Source organism: Echinops telfairi, unplaced genomic scaffold (assembly GCF_000313985.2).
Source record: "Echinops telfairi isolate 266 unplaced genomic scaffold, ASM31398v2 ScPeMD7_7475;HRSCAF=8513, whole genome shotgun sequence".
In the NCBI taxonomy this organism is placed as follows: domain Eukaryota; kingdom Metazoa; phylum Chordata; class Mammalia; order Afrosoricida; family Tenrecidae; genus Echinops; species Echinops telfairi.
This window is the reverse complement of record NW_022111379.1, coordinates 8,390,939-8,411,523: the sequence shown is the minus strand read 5'-3', so window position 1 is coordinate 8,411,523 and position 20,585 is coordinate 8,390,939. Positions and strand designations below refer to the sequence as shown.

Below are 20,585 nucleotides of genomic sequence, written 5' to 3'. Positions count from 1 at the left end.
TGTGGACAGCTGCAGCGCCCAGGGCAGGGTCAGCCTCCCGGGTTCAGGGGTACAGCCCTGAACCCCACTATTGCACAGGACTTTAAAAGCAGCACCAAGGGAGACAGGGGGTGGGTGGGGGGCAATGAAGGGACAACATGCCGGGAAAGGACAAGAAAGAAGATGCTTCCGGCAGAAGCACGCCGTGACCCAAACATCCCCAGAACCTCGGCAGCCTGGCTCCCCACCCCCGCCCGCCCCTACCCCAATACTGAAACTGCACAGAAAGCAACAAACTAGTCCTTCCAATGTTACATTTCACCCCAATAGATCTGTAATCTCACAGTGATGAGAGGAGAAAAGTCAGGCCTTTAATAATTATAATAAAAAAATAATAAAAAAAGCTTACAAACAGCAACGCAATGTTTCCTCCCCCTTAAAGCGATGGTTAAAAGCTGGTAGAGGATGCGACGACTCGGAATTAAAAATCAAAACGAAAGCAAAACCACAAAGCCAACCCTGGAACCGCTCCGACCGTCGGCGACGACTTTTCCATACCAACCGCAACAAGCAGTCCCCGCCAGCCGCTGGGGAGAAAGAACTCTGCCGACGACGGACAGACGGACAGACGGATAATGGCGGCCTTGGCTCACGACAGGGTCTCTCTGTTTTACACGTGAAATACAACGGGACACCAAGTTGTACATCAGTGCCAACGTCGACACTCCGTTCGACCACAGAGGGAACGGCAGGCGCTGTCTGGCCTCTTCCCTGGACACGGACTTTGGGCCCATGGTGCCCAGTCCTGCGGGGTCTCAGCAGGCAAGGGGGAGCTGGCCCGCCGGGCTCCTTGCAGGCTGGCCAGGAGAAGGCAGGGGCCAGGCCCGGAGCCCGCCCCGCCCTGTGGCGCCGCGGCACTGGCTCTGGTCTGCGCCGGCGCTCTGGGTTCTCAAGTGCTGTCCTCTCGTGCTCTGTACAATCCCTTGCTTCTCAAGGCGAAGTCCCCAGACTTCTCGACTCAGGTGTGGAGTCGGGTCCTGGTGGCGGCCGTCACGCTGTGGTGATGGCGTTCAGGTCCTTCATTAGTCCTTCCAGGTGGGCCATCTCTTTGGTCAGCTCATCTGGTTCATAGCTCTGTGGAAGAGGGCGCCCTGTCACTGCACCACACCAGGGGCCACCCGGGAGGGCGTGGTCAAAGCGTCAAGGGGACCCAGGCTGCACCCACGGCCACTAAAACCCCGAGGGAGCAATGAGCCGTTTCTTTTCACGGCACCATGCTTTTTCCCCCAGTGTCAAAGCAGCCGGCGACCTCAGCCCTGGCCCCTCACCACAGTCCGGATACCTGCGTCCCTGGGACCCCGACGCCCCTCTCTGGGCCCTGTGCCTGCAAACAGGCAGACGTGTTGGCAGGCGCCCGCGAATGCTTCTGAATCAGGAGCATCCCCACTCCAGCAACTTCCCCGCCAGATGAGGTCATGAAGTGGGGCTGAGGCTGAAAGGGCCCAGCGGAGGCTCAGAGCAGACCGGACCCAGAGCGGCAGGCGCTGGGCACTGGTCGCGCTGGGGTGGAAAGCGAGCCCCAGAGAGAGAACAGGCCACGCCCACAGAGGAGGTGCTCCACCAGCACAGGCTAGGGGCAGCACGCAGGGCACCGCGGGGGACTCACACTCTCGGAGTCTTCCAGCATCCTCGTGGTCTCCTGCACGTCAGGCGCACTGGGGACCACCACGGGCATAGGAGGCCGGCTCCGGCCCAGAGTCCCGAGGGAGGCCGTCTTCACCGCGTGCAGGTGATGGTTCAGAGCTGCGGGGGAGAGGCGCGTCAGGGGGGTGGGGGGGGCGTCGACCCCCCGTCCGAGAAACGTGCACAGACGCGGCATGAGAATCCCAGTGCCTTGCTTCGGGGTTTTAAAGAACCCTTCCTGAAGGTCTACTGTGAGGTCCGGGCTCCTTCCTGCTGCTCTGGGCTAGCTCCCACCCTCTGCACTGACGGTACAAAAGCCGCAGCGGGTCAAAGTGCTGGCGCCAGAATGAGCCAAGGCGGCACCAGGGGGCACTATCGAGTCACCTGCGGACATGCACTTTCAGGAAAGGGCAGTTTCATTTAAGATGATGCCCCACGAGGTAGTAAAACCGATCTCCGGTCTCACTCTCCGCCCTGGAGGGCGCACCTTAGATGGAGGGCAGAATGCACGGGGCTCCCGGGAATACAATGGCTGCCACGGAGAGTGGCACCCGCCTGGCCCGCCTTGGGCAGTGCTGTCGATCACATGGAGGTACACCATGGCTACCCCGCATAAGGACTGACAGACGCCTCCGGCTCCCCAGGCTTCAGCATCTGGCAGACATTTTCTAGAGGGTGCGTGAAGCAGGTATGCCACTTCAGAGGGAAACAACAGGCAGGATTTATGGCCACGGATGGTGGTTTCTGAGAGGAAACTCAACTTTCGAAACCCCTGTACTGTCACCATGAACTCAAGAGCTCGACTTCTTCAGTGACGCTCACAAACGTATTTTCAAGATGCAGTCTAATGAGACGTGCCAATATTTGGAGGATCTGTATGACTGACCTAACCAGTGTTTCCCACCTGACTCATAGGTGCTGTTATAAAATCCTGTGTCCCCAGTGCAGGAGAATAATGGAATGGAGCAGGAAAAGGTTAGCGGTAGCGTTTCAGCGTCCACAGTGCAATCAACCTCTGAAGAGTAACTGCCACCTGGTGAGTTTTGCTGGGGTCTCAGAAAAGACTTGCCACAGCGGCTACACCTCTCTCTAAGCTCCCGTTTGGAAAAATAGGGCACAGGAAAACCTTGTAAGATGGAAACCCATCTTAGAGTAGGTGTTAGGACACGGCTCCTTCCCACCGAGCAGAGTCACAGTGGGCAGACCACCCTCTCCAGGGCAAAGCATGCGAGGCCCGGAAACCACAGTGTTCTGCCCAGTTCCGGCTCTCACCGGTCTCACTGCTACTCCATTAATGTGAATGTGTAACCTTTTTAACATGTGTAATATTTTTAAATGAATAAAGTGTTCTTTGGAAGTTTGTTTTCATTTCTAATGCAGATATGCTGGTGGAAAGAAGCCGTGTAAAGGATAGCTCTCTTGTGCTGGCAGTTTTTAAGGGTGCAAACAGGCCCCCGGGGAAGCACCACCTCGTCTGTAGTAAGTCACAGGTCACAAGTCGAAGGAGTTAGGGGGTCAGCATGCCTTGGCAGTGAGACTGGCGTGAATTTGGGCAAGTACCACCCTCTGCAGGGCTCCATGTCTCTAGGCCACGGTCTCCCCATCCTCCGGGGGCCGACTTTGGGTCTCCCTTGCCCTTTCTAGCAGTCTCGTGAGTGAGGGGACCCCGGATCCCAGGAGGCTGGGCAAACTCAGTCTCTTCTTGCCCACAGCCATGTTGGTTTGTGGGCACAGTACACAGTTCAGGAGGCTGATGTAATCCCACAGTTGGGGCATGCTCACACAGCTGCTCTGAACTGAGGGGCCAGGCAAGCCCAGAGGGTGCCCACTGGGCTATTTTTCAGAGGACGCTTCTGCCCGGTGCCTGAGCTAAAGGGTCTCTCTACGGGTGGCAGTGCTGGCCTTACCTTGCTGGGACAGCAAAGGTGTGCTTGGTGAGGCAGGGTCATAAGTGGGAGGCCCCGGGGGTGGGATTGCTGGCACCGCGAAGCTCTTCAGTGGGTGGGAAGGGCGGACGTGGGCAGTAGGGAGACCCTGGCCTGAGTCTTCCTCTTGCGAGCCGGCCAAGTAAGAAGAGTTGGTAGCACCTTCAGGATCCTGATGCTCGGCACAGCATGTCTGAGACGAGGAGGCTGGCATGGTGTCAGTGCTGGGTGTATTGCGGACGGATTCTACAGCAGAAAGGCGAAGCATTAGTGTTTCTTTGACCATAAAGCACATGCAAAGCCCAGGGTTCTTGCTACTTCTGTAAAGCAGTCCCCTCTGCCAGCTATATCAGAGACCAGTGGGAGGCCGGGCCCACACGAACATTGAGCATGGCTGCCAGGCAGGGTTATGAACACCCCAATCTGAGGGCCACACACAACCTCCTCAGCCACTGTGTTCACCTCCACCACCATATGGTCCTAACCTCCCACGCTTGGTTCTCAGTATCTACCGGGGAGCCCAGGACACGGAGGCCCCTAACCTCCCACTATTCATTCAGAGGCAGTGACACTGCACGAAGATCAACATCCCCCTTCACCAGACCTGGCTGGAATCCTGACAAGTGCCAGCCATGTCCTGTGGCCTGGAGGCTACTGCAGGAAGGGCCGGGCCACAGGCCCTGTGCACCAAGACGTGGACCCCCGCAGAGTCCAGGCATCTGCAAACAGCTCTAAGCTCCTGCCATGAGCAGGCCCAGAGAAAGGAATGAGGGCAGAGCAGCCTGGAGCAGGGGAGACTCGGTCAGAACGGGGAGGTCTCAGCACATACTGAGCGAGCAGTGGGCGGGGGTTCACCGGCTTTGGAAGCCAACAGCCCTGGACCCTAATCCTGGCATGCTCGCCAGTGAATTTAGCAGTCGCGGAATGTCTCCGAGTCTTAGTTTCTTCACCTGGAAAACAGGGAGAACAGCGCGTGACTCACTGGACTACGAGCCAGAAGGCGAATGGAAAGTGCTGAGCCCACTCATAGGCCACTGATGATGGTTCCTCTCTCTGTCAACTGCCAGAAGGCGTCCGCTAAGTCAGGCACTAGGCTTAGCGTTGCGGGCAATCCTCCTGATGCAGACGGTCAGTTACAACCGCTGGGGCAGGGGTATCAGGTGCCCAAAGACCAGGTGATACTGCTCCTTTCGGCCCAACACTCACCCCCAGTCCTACCCCTGGGGGGAAGGGGCATGGAAGCAGCACCAAGGCCTTGGAGACCACCATAGGAAGGCCTTTCCGACAGCCTGCACGATGCAGACCCCAGCCCAGCCCTAAGGGTGAGGAGAAGCAGGCAGTGGCTCAGGGCTGTACTCGGTGACCGCAAGTCCTCCTCTGACTCCCAGTCTTCAGCCTTAGAAAGATGCACTCTGTAGTCATGCCTAACTAAGCTGGTGCAGAGATACAATGTACGTTCCTGCTGTACCTCTGAGGGGCGCTTCTACCAAGACTTTATCAGCAGAGCTGCTTGTGTAGATGATGGGCCTGCCCACCTGGAGCGCTGCCTCCTCTGGGTCCCAGGGATGAGTCACTTACAGCACATCCTTCTCAGATTCAGAGAGCCAGCCCAGACCCTGGGATAACCCTACTGGACTCGAGTTACCTCAAGAGGGGTGACCGAGGATAGCACTTCTTAGGCTCGCTTGAGGCACAGTTGGGAAATTGCTGGCCCCAGATCTGTGATGGTCTTGGGCTAGGTGGAAGTGGGTTAGGGAGGGTACGTAGGGGATGAAGGGAGAAAAGTGGTCTCAAGTCCTGTCACACGAGGAAGCCCACTTTGGCTTCCTTACCTGCCTTGAAACTGTTATATTCAAACTCGGAGGACCAAAGTGGGGCTCAATTCAAAACTCACGGCCATCAAGGCAATGCTGATCCTACAGCACAGGGTAGAACTGCCCCTGTGGGATTCTGAGACTGTAACTCTTTACGGGAGCAGAAAGCTTTGTTTTTCTCCTGAGGAGCAGCTGGTGGTTTTGAACTGCTGGCCTTGGGGATCAAAGTCCAATGGGTAACGACTATGTCACCAGGGCTCTTAAAGAGGGCTGGGAAGCATTAAAAAAAGAAAAAAGAAAAAACAAAACAGGCTGACTATGTGAATAAAGTCCTGCCCAGGGCAGCTTGTGCAACAAGTGGCCAGCGGTCAGACCGGACTGTGTTCTCTGTGCAGGATGCTCCCTGGAGTCTGACGTCTGTCAGCGGCCTGGGAGGGAAACCGTGATACTGAATTTCCTGGGTCTGTGAAGAGTCTACTTCCTGACCTACTTGCCTCCCAGTTATTTAAGCTGCACAAAGGCCGCACTGTCAAGTGCGTGCAGAGGAAAGTGCTCTCCCTGGGCACGCCGTGAATGCCCACGAGGGTGCTCTCCAGGCTCTAGACCTGCTCAGTCCTCAGTCCGAGCACACGGGGCCTGCGGCAATGCTCTTGGCCCTGGGCCACCAAGGCTGCGGAAAATCCAGGCGTACCAGCCTTGGATCGTCTCTAGATGCTTGCTCTACGTTTCAGAGAAAATCTCCCTCCAATCTCTCACTTTAGTTTTGCTTCCTTTCATCCTCTGGTCAGAACACACGGGCTCTTGAGCAACGTGACTCGATAACGGTAACGGGGCAGCAGCTCTCTTTTCTCACTTCACTTTCTGCCTTGGCCCATCCACAAAGGGCCGCAGCCACACCTGGCTGAGGAAGGCTGGGCAGGAGCTCCACGCCCCGCCCTCCTCCTAGTCTCCTCTGACAGAAGCCCGCCATCCTCCAGAGCAGTGGTTCTCAACCTTCCTAACGCTGCAACCCTTTAAAACAGTTACTCATGTGGTGGTGACCCCCACCCCCAACCATAAGATTATTTTTGTTGCTACTTAATAACTATAATTTTGCTACCATTATGAATTGTAATGCAAATATTTGATATGCAGGATGTATTTTCATTGCTACAAATTCAACATAATTCAAGCATAGCGATTAATCACAAAAACAATATGTAACTATATATTGTGAAATATTTATTTCTAATGACAAATAAATGAAATTTTGTCTTGAAGCATGGTGCAGCATGGATAACAGTCTTCACGCCGGGTACTCGTAGGTGGGCATATCTGCATGTGGGCGGACCTATCTGGAGACAGATATAGGAGCACTGTCTCGGTTCTTAAGACCACCAGAAAGATGGTCTTAGGTGACCCTGTGAAAGGGTCGAAACCCACAGGTTGAGAACCACTGCCCTAAAGGCAGGCCCACATCCAAGTGGGTGGGATTCTTCTGCTTTAAAATTGTAGGACCAGAGTCTGGGCATAAAGCCTGCTTTCTGAGACCAGGTGTGGGGAGCTGCCCCCAGCTCCTCTGTTCTTTTGCGACAGTCTGCAGATAGCTGCCTGCCATCTGTCAGTCCTGAGGGTGGTCTTGCCTTAAATGCGGGGTCCTCAACTCCGATCTGGAGGAAGGTTGTGGGAAGGCCAATTTCTAGCCACAATGGCTTACAGAGAGTTACCACACAGCCCTTAGAAACTCTCATCATCATCTGGGGTATACTAATTAGCCAAAACTTAAGCGGGGAGGGGATTGTACATTCACTGGCAACCCAAACTTCTAGCAAAGAGCACAGGGATCGCTTTCTACAGCAACTCACTTGCAACTCCCTCCCTTCCCAGCACCGCTGCAAGCGGTCCAGCAGTAGCACCAAACTAACCACTGGCAGCTTTCAGAAGCACAGAGTGCGTGCCCATCTGCGAAGTTCCCAGCGTTATGCACTGGAACTGAGAGGAGGAGGGGCAGTCCTCCTTACTCACTCACTGCTCCTCCCGCTACCACTTGCTCCCCTGGAAGAAAGCACTGAGGGGGCCACTTCTCCAGTTTGCCACAAAGCGAGCTGCTTGTTCGGCAACATGGGCTGCTACGCTCAACTCCTACATTTGCTTCCGGATGACCTGTGGCCGTGGGTCCCTTCCTGATGGCAACACTCTCCACTAGACACCCGGAGGCTTGCGATGTGCACAGACTGAATGTGGTGGCTGGGTTAGACGCCGCCCCCTCCCAGCAGCCTCACTGCCCCTCAGAGGGTGTGCTTAGTTCCCTCCCAACAGAAGTCATTTCACCCTACTGACCTTCCTCCTAAGGAGCTCTGGTGACGCAGTGGGTTGCACGTTGAGCTGCTAACCACAAGGTCAGTGGTTCAAAGCCACCAGCCAGCGTGCAGGAAAAAAAGATGGGGGTTTCTACTCCGGGAAAGAGTTACTGTCTCCGAAACCCACAGAGGCAGTTCTACTCTGTCCTATGAGTTGGCGTCCACGCAATGTTTTTTTTTTTTTTTTACAGTCCTCCCACATGATGGTGCGACTGCGAGGTTAATGAAATGTCTGGTATCTGAAAACCACCCAGGATGCCTCTTCCTCTCAGAGGAGGGTAAACACCAAGTACTGGGTGAGGGAAGGCTGGGTTACGGTAGGTTTCCAGCACAGAAGGCAATGTGAGTCTAGTGTTTCTCCCTCAAGGAACCCCAGGTGGTGAGCACCTGACCTTACGCAGGAAGACAGAGCAGACTTTACAGAAGCAGGTCTGAGTCAGTAACAAGACAGTCGTGACTAGGCAGCAACGTGGAGAGCAAATGCCAGGTCCCTCTCCTAGCAGGGCGAGCCCGTCCCGTCTCAGCGTTCCGCCTGGGCTTTGCCCCTCATCTCTCACCTGTGGAATTGGCCCTGTCTGAAAGGGACAAGGCTGTGCCAACGGGCCAGGGGCTGCCCGGGTGGTAGAGATGGCTGCGAGCTGGAGAAGCGAGGCTGCTGGAGTGGAAATGATGGTGAGGGTTATCGAGGGAATGGATGGGATGGGCACTAACCACAGCTGTGAATGAACACAAGACAGAGAAATGCTTAACATGCGGTACAGACACACACATACACATACCTCAGTTTAACAGCATTGCCACCCTCCCACCTCCCCAGCCGGCCAAGCCCTGCCTTGGCCTTTTGGTGGACGCTAGCTCCATTTGGACCATTAGCTGTGAAGTTTACAATTAAACAGCAACAAAAAATCAGCAGCTCCATCTACAAGGTGTACATCTGCATATGTCTATTTATTTTTCTCATCTATGGTGGGTGGATGTTTAAAAAAAAAATCTGAGAAATAGACATAAAATGTTAACAGCAATGATCTTGTGGGGAAGGGTGGTCAGGATTAAAAACTGTTTTTTCTTTTTGGCTGATCTGCATTTATCAATCCTGCTATAATCAACATGGATCACATGAGCTGTTAGAAATAGCTATTTGAAAAAGTCCCCAGATATTAATCTGTAAGCAAGCAGACGATGGCCTACGTTTCCATTGCTGTAGTTTGACATGAGCAACACACGCATCGTGCAGAATGGCTTTCTGTGATCCCACCACTTCCATGCGCTGTACTCGTACATGTGGGGCTTGTTTGTGGGGATAAAATCTGGCATCTATTTTTTCCCTTGTTAAAAGGACTGACGTTCCTTCTTTTTGGAGCATGTATCAATTCCCCTGCTTTTTCTTAATTGCCAAATAGGTGTCTTGGCTGAGTCAACTGAGTGGGCATTTAAACTATTTTTCATAACGTAACACGATACAAATGGAGCTCCACGCCACTCGTGTGCTGAGAGCATGGAGCATGGGCCTGTGGCTCCATCTCGGACTGCTCCCAGCTCCCCACCAGACTCCCACTGTGCACACAAGTCCCCTCACAGCTTGGCCAGGAAGATCAAGTTCCCCTTTAATCGGGCTTCAGTATCTCCTGGAAATGAAAAACAAAACCAAACCCAGAAAGCCACCTTTGGGGGACAAACATCCCAGGCACTCACTCCCTTGGGAGGAGTTGCAGACACAGAATATTTAAGACACAGATGGCCAGCTCTAACCAGACCCCACCCCCACCCCGGAGGTTGTGCTGTCTAGGAAGACACAGGCAATTGTTTTCCCCTTCTTAAAGTGAGGGCTTCAGAAATCCCATTGAACTCTATTATCCCCGGGAGCCTATTAAAATGTTCACTGTCACTCATTTCTCCCTAGACCTCAATGTTCCTCTCGGCAAGAGGAAACCTGGCCAATGAATGGGAGCCTTTCCTCTCCAGTCATCTCGGGCCCTGGCCAGGTGTGAGCAAGCAGGAGACACAGCCAACCTGGCCCAGGTGCTGGAGCACCCCGCCCCAAGTCCTGAGAAACCAAAGGGGCACTTCCTGTGCTGAGCTCCTAAGTCAGGAGGTTCAGGTGTCCCCTGGGCAAAGCACAGAACCAAGGGTTACTGGACGGAACCTCCTCTAAACCCCAGCAAGCCTCCGCACTGCCTAGCCCCTGAAGGCGAGGGTGGGCAGACGGTGGGTGAGCCGGTGCCCCCAGGACCCAGAGCTCTGGGAGCCCAGCTTGTAGCCACCGTGGAAAGGGGTATCTCAGAAGCACAGCAGCTGGAGTCCCCCATTTCAGATTCTTGAACTAAGAAAGTCCACTCCCACTCAATTTGGGGGGCACAAATTAAATAACATTGTAAATTAATCTAAAAGGAACACATCTAGGTATAGAGCTAGTCAAATTTTACAAATTGTAAAAGAAAGCTGTTTGGATAAGGAACTAAAATCTTTTTTACAAAAAAAGTCAGGCTACCACCACGCTTATAAGTCAAAAGCAAAAGGGAAAAATAAGTTTACTTTCTTAGGGGAGTGCGCCTTAACATCTGGGCTGGCCCACCCAGGTGTCACTTTACAAAAAGGGAACCTCGCTTTCTCCCTGCACACGCCCACTGTATGTGCAGGCCCCAAGTACAGGCGACTCGGTGCAGAAACAGCCCGCTGACTGGTTTTCAGAACCTAGTGTGGCACATGCTGGTACTCCGGGTGTGAGTGAGCAGCAGAGTGTGGTACAGATGCCCGCGTGCTTGGGCTACTCCCGAGGCTGACTGGGAGGGGCGCTTTGTGTCGACTGCCACTGCACCTGTGTGCGGGGATCCGCCATGATTTAAATCCCTGGGGTGGAGCACTGACACGTTTTGAAATGAGACGGTGACGAAGGAACCACGAGAACATTCAGAACCTCCTAATTCAAGTTCCACTGAGGTTACTCTAGTGGGGGCTCGCTCTCAGGGTTTGGGTCCAGGCAGTTTCAGGGGGCCGGGGTTGGCTGGCCTCAGTGTTCAATGCTTCACAGGCAAGAAGTTGCTTTGCCAGCCTGCTGGGAGAAGGCAAATGGCTCACTGGGTGGGCAGGGCTTCGTCCTGGTCTAGAGTGGGGCAGGGATGCTCTGCCGGAAGCCCCGTGGAGAAGCCCTTCTTTGTCTCCACTGTCACAGAGATGAGGGAAAGGGACCTGGAAACCGGGGAACCAAGAGCAGCTTCATCCCACTGCCTCTTGGCTTCTGACCATGATGTCTCCTGACTTTGAATCTAAACTTAATGCTGAGTATGTGTCAGCCTACGGAGGGCTTGGGACACCTGGCTGTCCGGAGCCTGAGCTAGAGGGAGGCCTCCCAGGTCTTCCCTATTCCAGGGAGATAGTCTTCTCAACTGACATTCGAATTAGGGATGTCGGTGTCCAGGATAAGACTCATTAGAAAACACGGCATTGCCGGCTGCTTCAAGTCCTCAGAGCTTTCGCCAATCTCCTTTGTGTTAGGGTTAAGTGCATTTGAAGAGACTGATCCTAGTCACCGCCTGCCCACCCCCACCCCACCACCAGCATGACTGGGAGAACTTACGCTGGGGCGGCTGGGAGTCAAAAGGCATCATCATTTTTGGTCTCATGCCTCGCCTTCCAGCCAGTGTAGACATGCTGTCCTCAGATTCATGGCCTAGACAGACATCAGAGATGGACATTACTTATAAGCCTGGGCTCTGGGCCCCACTTCCAGTAGGGGAACCCAGGGCTCACCAGGGAGAAGACGTTTCTGCCGGGGGTGAGAGAGAAGAAATGATGACTGGAACACTATGAGTCCCTGCTGAGACTCAGTGCAGGGGATAAACTGTTGCCCGCAAGCTGCAACAGGGCATCTCTGAGTAAGACCATCAGGCCAAACGCGTTCTGATCTACACAACTATAGCTGGATGCCAACAGAAGGGATGGAAGGGAATACACAGCTGCGGGCGAGGCTGCTTCAAATGCCCAAGTACCAAGTGGGTGAAGCCTGATGGGAGACATACTCCCCCGTGATATGCTAGTGGGTTCTCCATCGCCTGGTGCCCAAATCTCATACCATGCCCATACATCAAACTGAGCTCCATACAGGAACCCCCACATTGAGGCCACCTTAGGAGATGGAATATGATTTAGATGAAGCTAGTCTGCCAACATGGGGGGGGGGGGCAAAGAAAACCCTGCCCTCAATACGACACCTCGGTATGAGTTCCGCCGCTGATGGATGTTACTGTCCATGGAATTGTCCACTGGCGTGATGTCTTGGGAGTTGCGGGGGATGGGAGTATCAGTCATGATGGGGTTTGGGTCTGGGGACTTATCGATGGGCTTCAGCTCCAGTCTCTCATGATGGATCCAGAGGTCTGGGGGCTTGACATCTTTGGAGGTACCTTTGTACTTGTGGGAGCCATTCATGGACTTGCAGGCAGCTCGCTTCCTGCACATAAAATGAAGAGGAGAGAGGTCTCTCTGTCTGCTTTTTTCTGGAATTTACAAGCCTATTTGCCAAAGGGCTTAAGTGATTAAACCCTTCCTGAGAGGCATTTTGAGGAAAGGCAGAAACTTGAAACAAAAACAAAAAAGAGGAAGTTTACTCCTGGCAGTAGTGAAATGTATTTCTCCAACCACACTTTAGCTAGACATATATACACAAGATATATTTTAATATTGCCTTGTAACTGTAGTTTTTTGAGTGTCAACAGAAGAGTAAGATAGTATTTTTAGTAAACAATCTCTAAAGACGTTTCCTCTACAAGCTTCTCATCGATAGAGGTAGGACTAAACTCACTAGGAATAATAGTAAGTGATACAGAGGTAGATTGTATGGCTTGGAAGGCAGGGGGAACAACAGTTTAGGTAGCCCAGACTGGGACCACCAACTGAGCAGTCAAAAAAACGGAGACACTGAGCCAGGCTCCCTCACCTCACCCATTCAGTAAGCATCTTACTAGGGGCCTCGCTTGGGTTAGACCCTGTGCTGGGGGGTGGGCCCTGGGAGCACTTTTGGTAAAGGAGAAAGATACTGCAATGTTATTTTTAAAATCTCTTCCAGAAGTGGTATTACTGCAATATCTTAATTGTGGCCGAGGCAGACAGTGAAATTCTGACAAAGTCACACTTAAGCTCAGGCCTCAAGGGACAGAAAGGGCACTGCGGGTGGCAGAACCAGCTCATACAGCCGAAGGTGACAGCTTAGCATTTCAGAAGGATTGTAAGCAGTGCTGAGGGGTGGCCACCTAGTGAACCAGAGTTGGTGGTGGTCAGGGGCCACGTGAACATCTTCAACTTCCATTTAGGGGTAATAAGAAACCATTACATGGCTTTAGTAGGCAAGTCAAGCGATCCGTTTTGATTTCAGGATTTACCCCAGCTGTGCATTTGCTGGGTGAGGATAGAATAAAAGAGCAGCCAGGACTAGATAATGCAACGGGGGCAGCAGTGATTAATGGTGGCCTGGGACAGGAGGGAGGGAGGGCAAGCCGGAGCGAAAAGCTATTTAGGGGCCCAGAATGGGAGGACTTGGAGAATAAACAGCTGTTGGGCTAGGTGGGAGTGGAAGAGAGACCCAGTAAGGATGAATGGAATCAAGGCTTCTAGTGCAAGTCATTTACTAACACCAAGGAGAATGGCGGACCAGCAGGCTGGTAGGGAAGACAATCGCTTCTGACTCGGACAACACCGAGTCTTCGGTGTCTCTGAGACACTCAAAGGGGAATGCCTACCTAAGAGGCAGTAGGTAAGGTGTGCAAGTCTGAGACTCAGAAACAAAAGGCCGTGGGTGGAGATGGAAATACAGGAGCAGCAGGGGCAGGTGAGCCCACTTAGGGGAAAGTGGCGAGCGTGAAGAGAAGTCCAGCTTCAGGTCCCGAGGAGCGTGACTATGAGAGGTGTGAGTTGTTTGGCTGCAGAAGAAGGAGGTCACTGGCGACCTTGACGCAAATGGTTCTGGAAAAGCAGCAGGGGCAGAATCCCTTTCTGAAAGGACTGGAACCTGAGTGGGCAGTGAAGGGACAGGCGGTGAGGACAGACATGCGTCTTCCAGCAATCAGTGGTGAGGGGAAAGACCGGGGTGTAGAAGCTGGTGATCAAGACCATGCAGCAGCAGGAAGACGGGGCTGCACTCGGCATGGTTTCTTCAGGTAGAAGTGTGAGCACACTTGAATAGTCAAGGCAGCGAGCCAATCAAGGGGCTGGGGGGAGGGAGGACCGCAGGGGCAGGTCTTAGAAGGACAGAAGGCACAGAGCTCCAGAGGCTAAATGAAGGCTGGCTTCAGACAGGAGGGGAACGCGGAGGGAGCGTTGACCAGCAGGGAGGAAGGTTTTAGAGAGGATTGTGGTCCACTGGGCTAAGCGTCCCTCTACGTCATGCAGCAGCAGCCCGGGCCATCTGTTGGGAGTGAGGGAAAAGGTGGGGCAGGTGGAGTGAGAAACAAGGAGGCATTCCTTCTTCAAAGGCTCTGCCAGCTTGGGGGCTTTAGGGTTCTAGAAACAGCTACCATTTCAGTATCAGAGGTGTTTCAGGATCAGAGAAGAAGCAGAGTATGAAGAAACCTCACTTGTTTTTCCAACGGTTGATGGAAACACTTGGAAAGCAAGTGACCAGTGGAGGGGAGAGCCCTGTGATGATGTGATATGGTTTTTTTCAAACAAAGGAGCCCACGTGAGCAGGGCTGGCAGACTCCAGTACAGAACACAGAGACTTCCACCGACTTGTCTTTCTGTCTCTTCACCAGAATGGGTGCCCTTAATCTTCATTTACTTGGACCCCCAAACACTAAGGGGTTTCTCTGTCAGTTTGTTTCTGAGTATTCTTTTAATCAAGATCTCAGGATTTCTGAATTAGACTATAAGCTCAAGTTCAGAGAGGAAGGTGCCAGTGTGGAAGAATTGCACCTCTGAAGCTTTCTGGATTTCTTTAGAGTCAAGAGTAAACGAAGAGGGTGGGAAGAGGCAGGGATCGGCTGGCTCAGAAGGAGGGTGGGAAGAGGCAGGGATCGGCTGGCTCAGAAGGAGGGTGGGAAGAGGCAGGGATCAGCTGGCTCAGAAGAGGAACCTGGTTCTCGTGGGAGAGTGAGGCAGTGAAAGGGGGGAGCGGGCGCAGCTGCTCTATGTGGGCAAAGGACAGCCAGAGAGGTGGAACAAACGCACCACACCACCTACAGAAAGTCACACAGGGCCATTAACTGGTAGTTTGTGACCTCAGGTCAGGGTAGCTCGTTCCCGGGCTGTTCTACACAGACAAACGTAGCATCAGCAAACACATGTAACCTTGTCTTGGGCTGACCAAGTCAGACAAGTAATCGTGGGCACAGAGACAAACTTCTCCATGGGGCAGCTCCCACCTTCTGCTCTTTCAGCACACGCAACTTTTTGTTCTCTCCAGTTTAGGAAGGCAGGATATTATGATCGAAATGTACATGAGGAGGATTCAAAGGGTTAGTGGGAACATGGCATTTTTGAAGGCCCCCGCCCCCCACCGCCTGCCCACGCCCATCATTAAACCGAACTCTCCTTTTATCTGCTACCATTAGTCACAGGCCTCAAAATCCTAGAGCAGGAGGTTCTGGGATAGCAACCCTTTGAGCACTCTGGGAACGTCACACTGTGAGGACAAACCATTCGTTCTGACTTGTGAAAGCCACCCCCCAGCCCTGACGAGGATGACCCTACTTGGTCCAGATTTGTTCAGCGTTTATGCTCCCTGCAAGAGAAAAGGTCTGTATCTTTACAAACCTTCCCACACCTAGATTTGGAACAAGGAAAGTATGGTCCATCCTCCCCGCGGCACCAGGGCTGGAAGCAGCTGCAGGAATGCCCACACCTGCCCACGAATGACTCACTGTATGCAGGTGCAACTTCAAGGGGGTGACCAACAAGGCCGGGCATTTCCACTTTCTCCTTTAGAGCTACTTTCCATACTTAACTTGAGAGGTTAATCTAGAAGGACCACATCTACTTGGAAAACCCTGGCTTCCCACTGGGGTTGGCCAATAGAAGGGGTTGGCAAGACACTGGGGGTGGGCTGGGTAGGAAGGTGTGTTTTTCCCATCCCCTCCCTGCTGGGCTCCAGGTGAGTAGCGATTCCATGGCTCCATCTAGCAGTCAGCGCGGCACCTGTCGGGGCGGGCATCTCTCTGCGACAGGTTCAGATCTCGATGGGCCTACGGGTGACAGTGGCTTATCCCTGGCCCTTCCATGTTTTCTTTCACCCCATCCTGGTAAATGGAGCCCTTTGGTACTCTCTTCCACCCCTGTGAAGGTGCTCCCTCCGTCTACACGCTCCTAAGAGGAACCCGTTTCCGTGTCCTGTGACAAGAGGTAAGGAAGGTCTCCCGCCTCGGGTCTTGCGCGTGCTGTGTTGTGCACAGGGGCTCCTTACTTTTTCTGGTGGGAGGTGGTGCGCCGGGTGCAGAAGATGGCCACCACCACCACCACCACGATGGTGACCACGCCCACCGAGACGATGATGACCAGCAGCATGCTGCCGTCCAGCGGGGACGTGGGGCTCCCGTGAGGGCTGTTGCTGCCTGCGGGGGAAGCACGGGCACAAGTGAGGGTCAGCGGAGTCCATGCGGCACTCAGGTGGCAGGGCCAGTGTGAGCCTTTCTATCGACACCCCCCGCCCCCCATGCCTAGTGACTAAATGCCTCCAGAACAGGCCGCCTGGTCCAGAGCCAAGTGCCTGGAGGTCTGGGACCCTGCCCTCTGTGTTCTCTGAAGGTGTCGTACAAAGGTAGTGTTCAAGGTTCACACAGGGCTGAGGGCTCCAGGCTTTCAAAGGTTCAGATACACTTGGCAAAATAAAAGTCTGCCCCTCCCACCCCACGCCCCGCCGATGTCTAATGTCGCTCCCAAATTGGTCTTGCAAAGAGCAACCAGTAAATCATGGAATTTTCTGACTTTTGGAACCATTTTTTAAAAAAAGATCATGGGAAACAAAGCACACAGCTTCTCCAACCTAAACAACCTGAAAGGATAAGACATTACTTGAAAATAAAGCCTGTCTGCTTCTGTAAGACCAGGCAACCTATGAGAGCTGACACTTGGGTCACGTGCGACGGAACCTGTCAGAGAAGGAAACGCAAATCTTTCCCTCGAATAGTGAGAGAACAGTGGTGAGCCAGCCCGTCAACAGGTGGGGCCTGGAAAACCAAGCCAGCCTCTCACAGGTTCCGTCCAGGGTCTGCAGTGCCCAGAGTCCATCCGCTTACTGCATGTCCAAGGAGATATGTCCCTGTGCACTGCTTTGAGCAACGCTTCCTGAGTAGCTGTGACGTGCCATCACTGTTCTAGCTATGGGAGCATAGGGGGTGGGGCAGAGGATATGAAAATATGAAATTGTGAACAATCATGAGTGCTCTGAGAACAATGAGGGGATATGTTTTAGAGTAACTGGGGGGCTAAACAGGCATCTCTGAGGAGGAGGCGGCCTTTGAGCTGGTGTCTGCATGGTAAGATCCCACCATCCAGAGACCCGGTGGGGGAATATTGCAGACAGAGACAACTGGTGCAAGGGGTGTAGGCAGGACGCAGCTGGTCAGGCGCCAGCACAGAAGGCACAGAGAGATGTATAAATGAGAGAGAAGGCAGCTCGCAGGAGAAGATAAAGGTGAGCCTGGGGAGGTGGACAGAGGCCAGTCTATTTAGGGCCAGAGAGAAATCGAGATCTGCTTCTTTGTACGGTTCTTTATTACTTCCTTGCTGCTTCTAGACTCTGAGATGTACCTTCCTGAGACGTACCTTTCTTGGCTTCTGATGCTGTTTATTGGAGTTGTGTGTGGTCCTATCATTAGAAGTGGGCAGCCCCACCCCCCCACACATGTAGCAAAACTGAGGACACGTGGTGCTGTCCTTGTCTCCCTTACCTTTTAGACAGTCAGAGCTGTACAACAGTGGGACACATTGCCTCCGCAAGCAAGGAGTGTTTGGTCACAATACTTGCGAGGCATGCTATCCTTCAGGATGTTGTGGAAGAAATTCCTACCATGGAGGTATGACTTGGGAATCCAGGTTGTCTTAGAAAAGCTCCTAAGATGATTCTCGTATACAACCTGGCTTGGAAACTTAAGATCTAATCCAAATTTATACACATGGTCGGATCTCTTCTGCAACACTGGATTACCGGCCTTCTGACCTTGACTGTGATTTCACAGTCAACAGGGAAGCAGAGGGCTAAATCTGGGGCTGATTTAGAAGGGCTCAAGAGCTTATTCTATAGAGCTGATTCACAATCATTTTCTATCCTTTATTTTGGAGAGAAAGGTAAGTAGGGCAGAAAACTTAAATTGTCCATGCTGACCTTCAATACAATGGCATTTTTAGATTTGGGAACGACCACGGGGCTAGGGCCAGTACAATGAAACTATGTTGTTCAAGCAGGACTTTACAGAAAGCTCTCATGAATGGCAGTGCTGAGCTGCTGGGTGAGGTACATGGGAGTAGGGCATTACAAATCAGTGAGGGGCAGGGGTGTGGGAGCAAGTATTGGTGGTGGTGGTAATTCTGTCCTGCATTCCATGGAGATCAGTCCTCATTCAACTACCTCTGACCCTTCACATGTGAGGTTTTTGCTTGTTTGTTTTTTTTTAAATATTGTGGTGAACTATGTCGAGAACAAACCATACGTCAATTCAACAGTATCTACACGTTCACCCAGAGTGTCTTCGTGTATGAATTGGGAAGGAGGGTTCTCTGTTCACCTGGCTTCAGTATTAGGAAGACCATGTGTGACGCTCTCCAGTCCCTGGAGAAGGACATCAAACTTGATAAAATAAAGGGTTAGGGAAAAATAAGGCCCTGAATGAGGTGGGTTGACATGGTGGCTGTGACCATGGGCTCAAATGTAACAATTGTGAGGATGATTGAATGTTTTGTTCTGTGATGCGTGGGGTAGCTGACTGATGTCATCTACAACAATATCCGGTTACAGGGACTCAGCAAGCGCTTTATAGAAAACGGCCTACAGCTAGACCTGCTCAACGCAAGTATGTAACAGCCCACCACAAATGAGCTACAAGACACGCCAGGCTTCCAAGCATAATAGCTATCCCTGCCTGCAGGAAGACCAGAGCCATAGGAATGGTTTTACCGCTCAGTGGAGGTTTGGAGTCAGATCCCAGGTCTGGCAGCCGGCTTCCTTTTCCTGCAGACCCTGAGGCTGAAGGAGGAGAAATTACATCAGTAATAATCCGACACAAAGCGGGTGGGGGGTGGGGGCAGTGACAGTCCACTTCACAGCAAATGGATTTATCTGTTTTAGACAACGCCAGTCTTCCCACGAGCAAATAAACAGGAGGAACCATAGTGCATTTGCACCAAACAAGCGAAGATACAGCTTTCTGTGCAATGAGGGATCTGAAAGGCTGAGACCCTGGTTTCACAGCTCTTTCCTGCTAGGGACCGCAACGTCACGCTACTGGCCCAGGAGGCGATTCTGCAAGGACAGCTCAGAGGATTGGTGGCAGCAGTAGGTTCTCTTAGAACGAGATTTTCACTCTTCTAAGAGACCTGGCCAAGTCAGTGTCAGTATTGGTAGACCCCCCCAGCATGGGTCATGTCCATATAAAGTTCCCCTAGACAGGAGCAGAAGGCAAGTGGAGGTTCAAGTTGGGCTCTCCATTCTTGCTGGGACACCTCACCATCCAGAGAGAGAAAAAGCGAAGTCTTGCTCTGAGCTGGTCACCAAGGATAGCTCCTGATCCCCAATGAGGGGACGGCATGAACGCGCCCACGGAGCAGGACATGGGGCAGCTTCTCCAAGGACTCGTGCTTGGTCTTGCGTTTATGTGGGCAAAAGATGTACAAGGAGTCCCTTTCCCATGGAAGCAAAAGTATCCCTCAAACCAAGGCTTGTGGCCAGAGAGGAAGAGCAGTGATTCTCTGGGAGAGAGCGTGAAGGCGGCTCTGGACTGTGACGCAGCAGAGGGCTCAGGCCCTCACTTGAATAAGGGCTCCTGCACAGACCGTGTGACCTTTGGTGAACTACCTAGCTGTTCTTTTGGGGCCTCGGTTTCCTCAGCCATAAGAAAAGGGTAATAGCCATATGGACCCCAGGAAGCCGTTATAAGGATGAATTAGGGATTTCATCCCATAAAGTATTTTGACTACTACCTGACACAGAGCAAGTATTCAATAGCTATTCACGACGATTACTGCAGGGTTAGCAGGAGAACACATCTTCTGGGAAGACTCAGCCTGCCCTTCACAAAGGTGGATGACATGAAGCTTCGGAAACCAACTTATGTCAACAAGAGCTCCTTCAACACATAAAGCTCGACTGGAAATGCACGGAGTTATTAGATGTGTCTCTACAAGACATTAGTACTAATGTCAAAGACATCTATGCAGTATTAGACTTGGAAAGGAAAGGAAAGAAGTTAAAATGTGAAGCTTTCTGTGTGTTGGTCATTTAAGAGAACAAAGCAAATGACTTAAACAACGTCTTCTATTTAGTCAAAGCTACTGTTTCCAGAAGCTGAACACCCCTGAAAGCAAACAACAGAAGCCCTTGGAGACCCAAAAGGCATGTCCTAGAACCCTGAGCACCCAGTCCCTGGCCCCCTTTCCCACTGTCCACACTCACTGCTGCTCTGCCCTTCCGCTTCTCTCACCCTTCCCCACAACTGACACGCCCCACATGTCAAGGTTGCAGCTGGTGTTTTCATGGTGGGAAAGTCTTGGCCGTGGAGATGTCTTAGCACGTATCAGCCTCTTCCTATTTAAGGCAGGCAGGTTGCATTTAAGCCAACCATTTAGAGCATTACACTATGTATATAATTGCAAAAGAACACCCTTTGCCAATAAGTGGGTCGGTTTATAGTCCCGCATTTAAAAAA

The 20,585-nt window shown here is 52.5% G+C and overlaps 1 protein-coding gene across 1 annotated transcript in view; it reads right to left on the bottom strand.

The window, feature by feature from the left end:
• Positions 1 to 328: 328 nt before the first annotated feature.
• Positions 329 to 20,585, bottom strand: part of NEO1 (neogenin 1) — a 208,351-nt gene continuing 188,094 nt past the window's right edge. Inside the window, exons 23-30 of the mRNA XM_045285664.1 lie at positions 18,839 to 18,907; positions 16,130 to 16,277; positions 11,949 to 12,187; positions 11,315 to 11,407; positions 8,298 to 8,456; positions 3,570 to 3,833; positions 1,646 to 1,782; positions 329 to 1,113 (exon numbers count right to left, since the gene is read on the bottom strand). Coding sequence (XP_045141599.1) covers positions 1,030 to 1,113; positions 1,646 to 1,782; positions 3,570 to 3,833; positions 8,298 to 8,456; positions 11,315 to 11,407; positions 11,949 to 12,187; positions 16,130 to 16,277; positions 18,839 to 18,907 — 1,193 coding nt within the window. The 3' untranslated portion in view covers positions 329 to 1,029. The remainder of the gene's footprint in view (positions 1,114 to 1,645; positions 1,783 to 3,569; positions 3,834 to 8,297; positions 8,457 to 11,314; positions 11,408 to 11,948; positions 12,188 to 16,129; positions 16,278 to 18,838; positions 18,908 to 20,585) is intronic.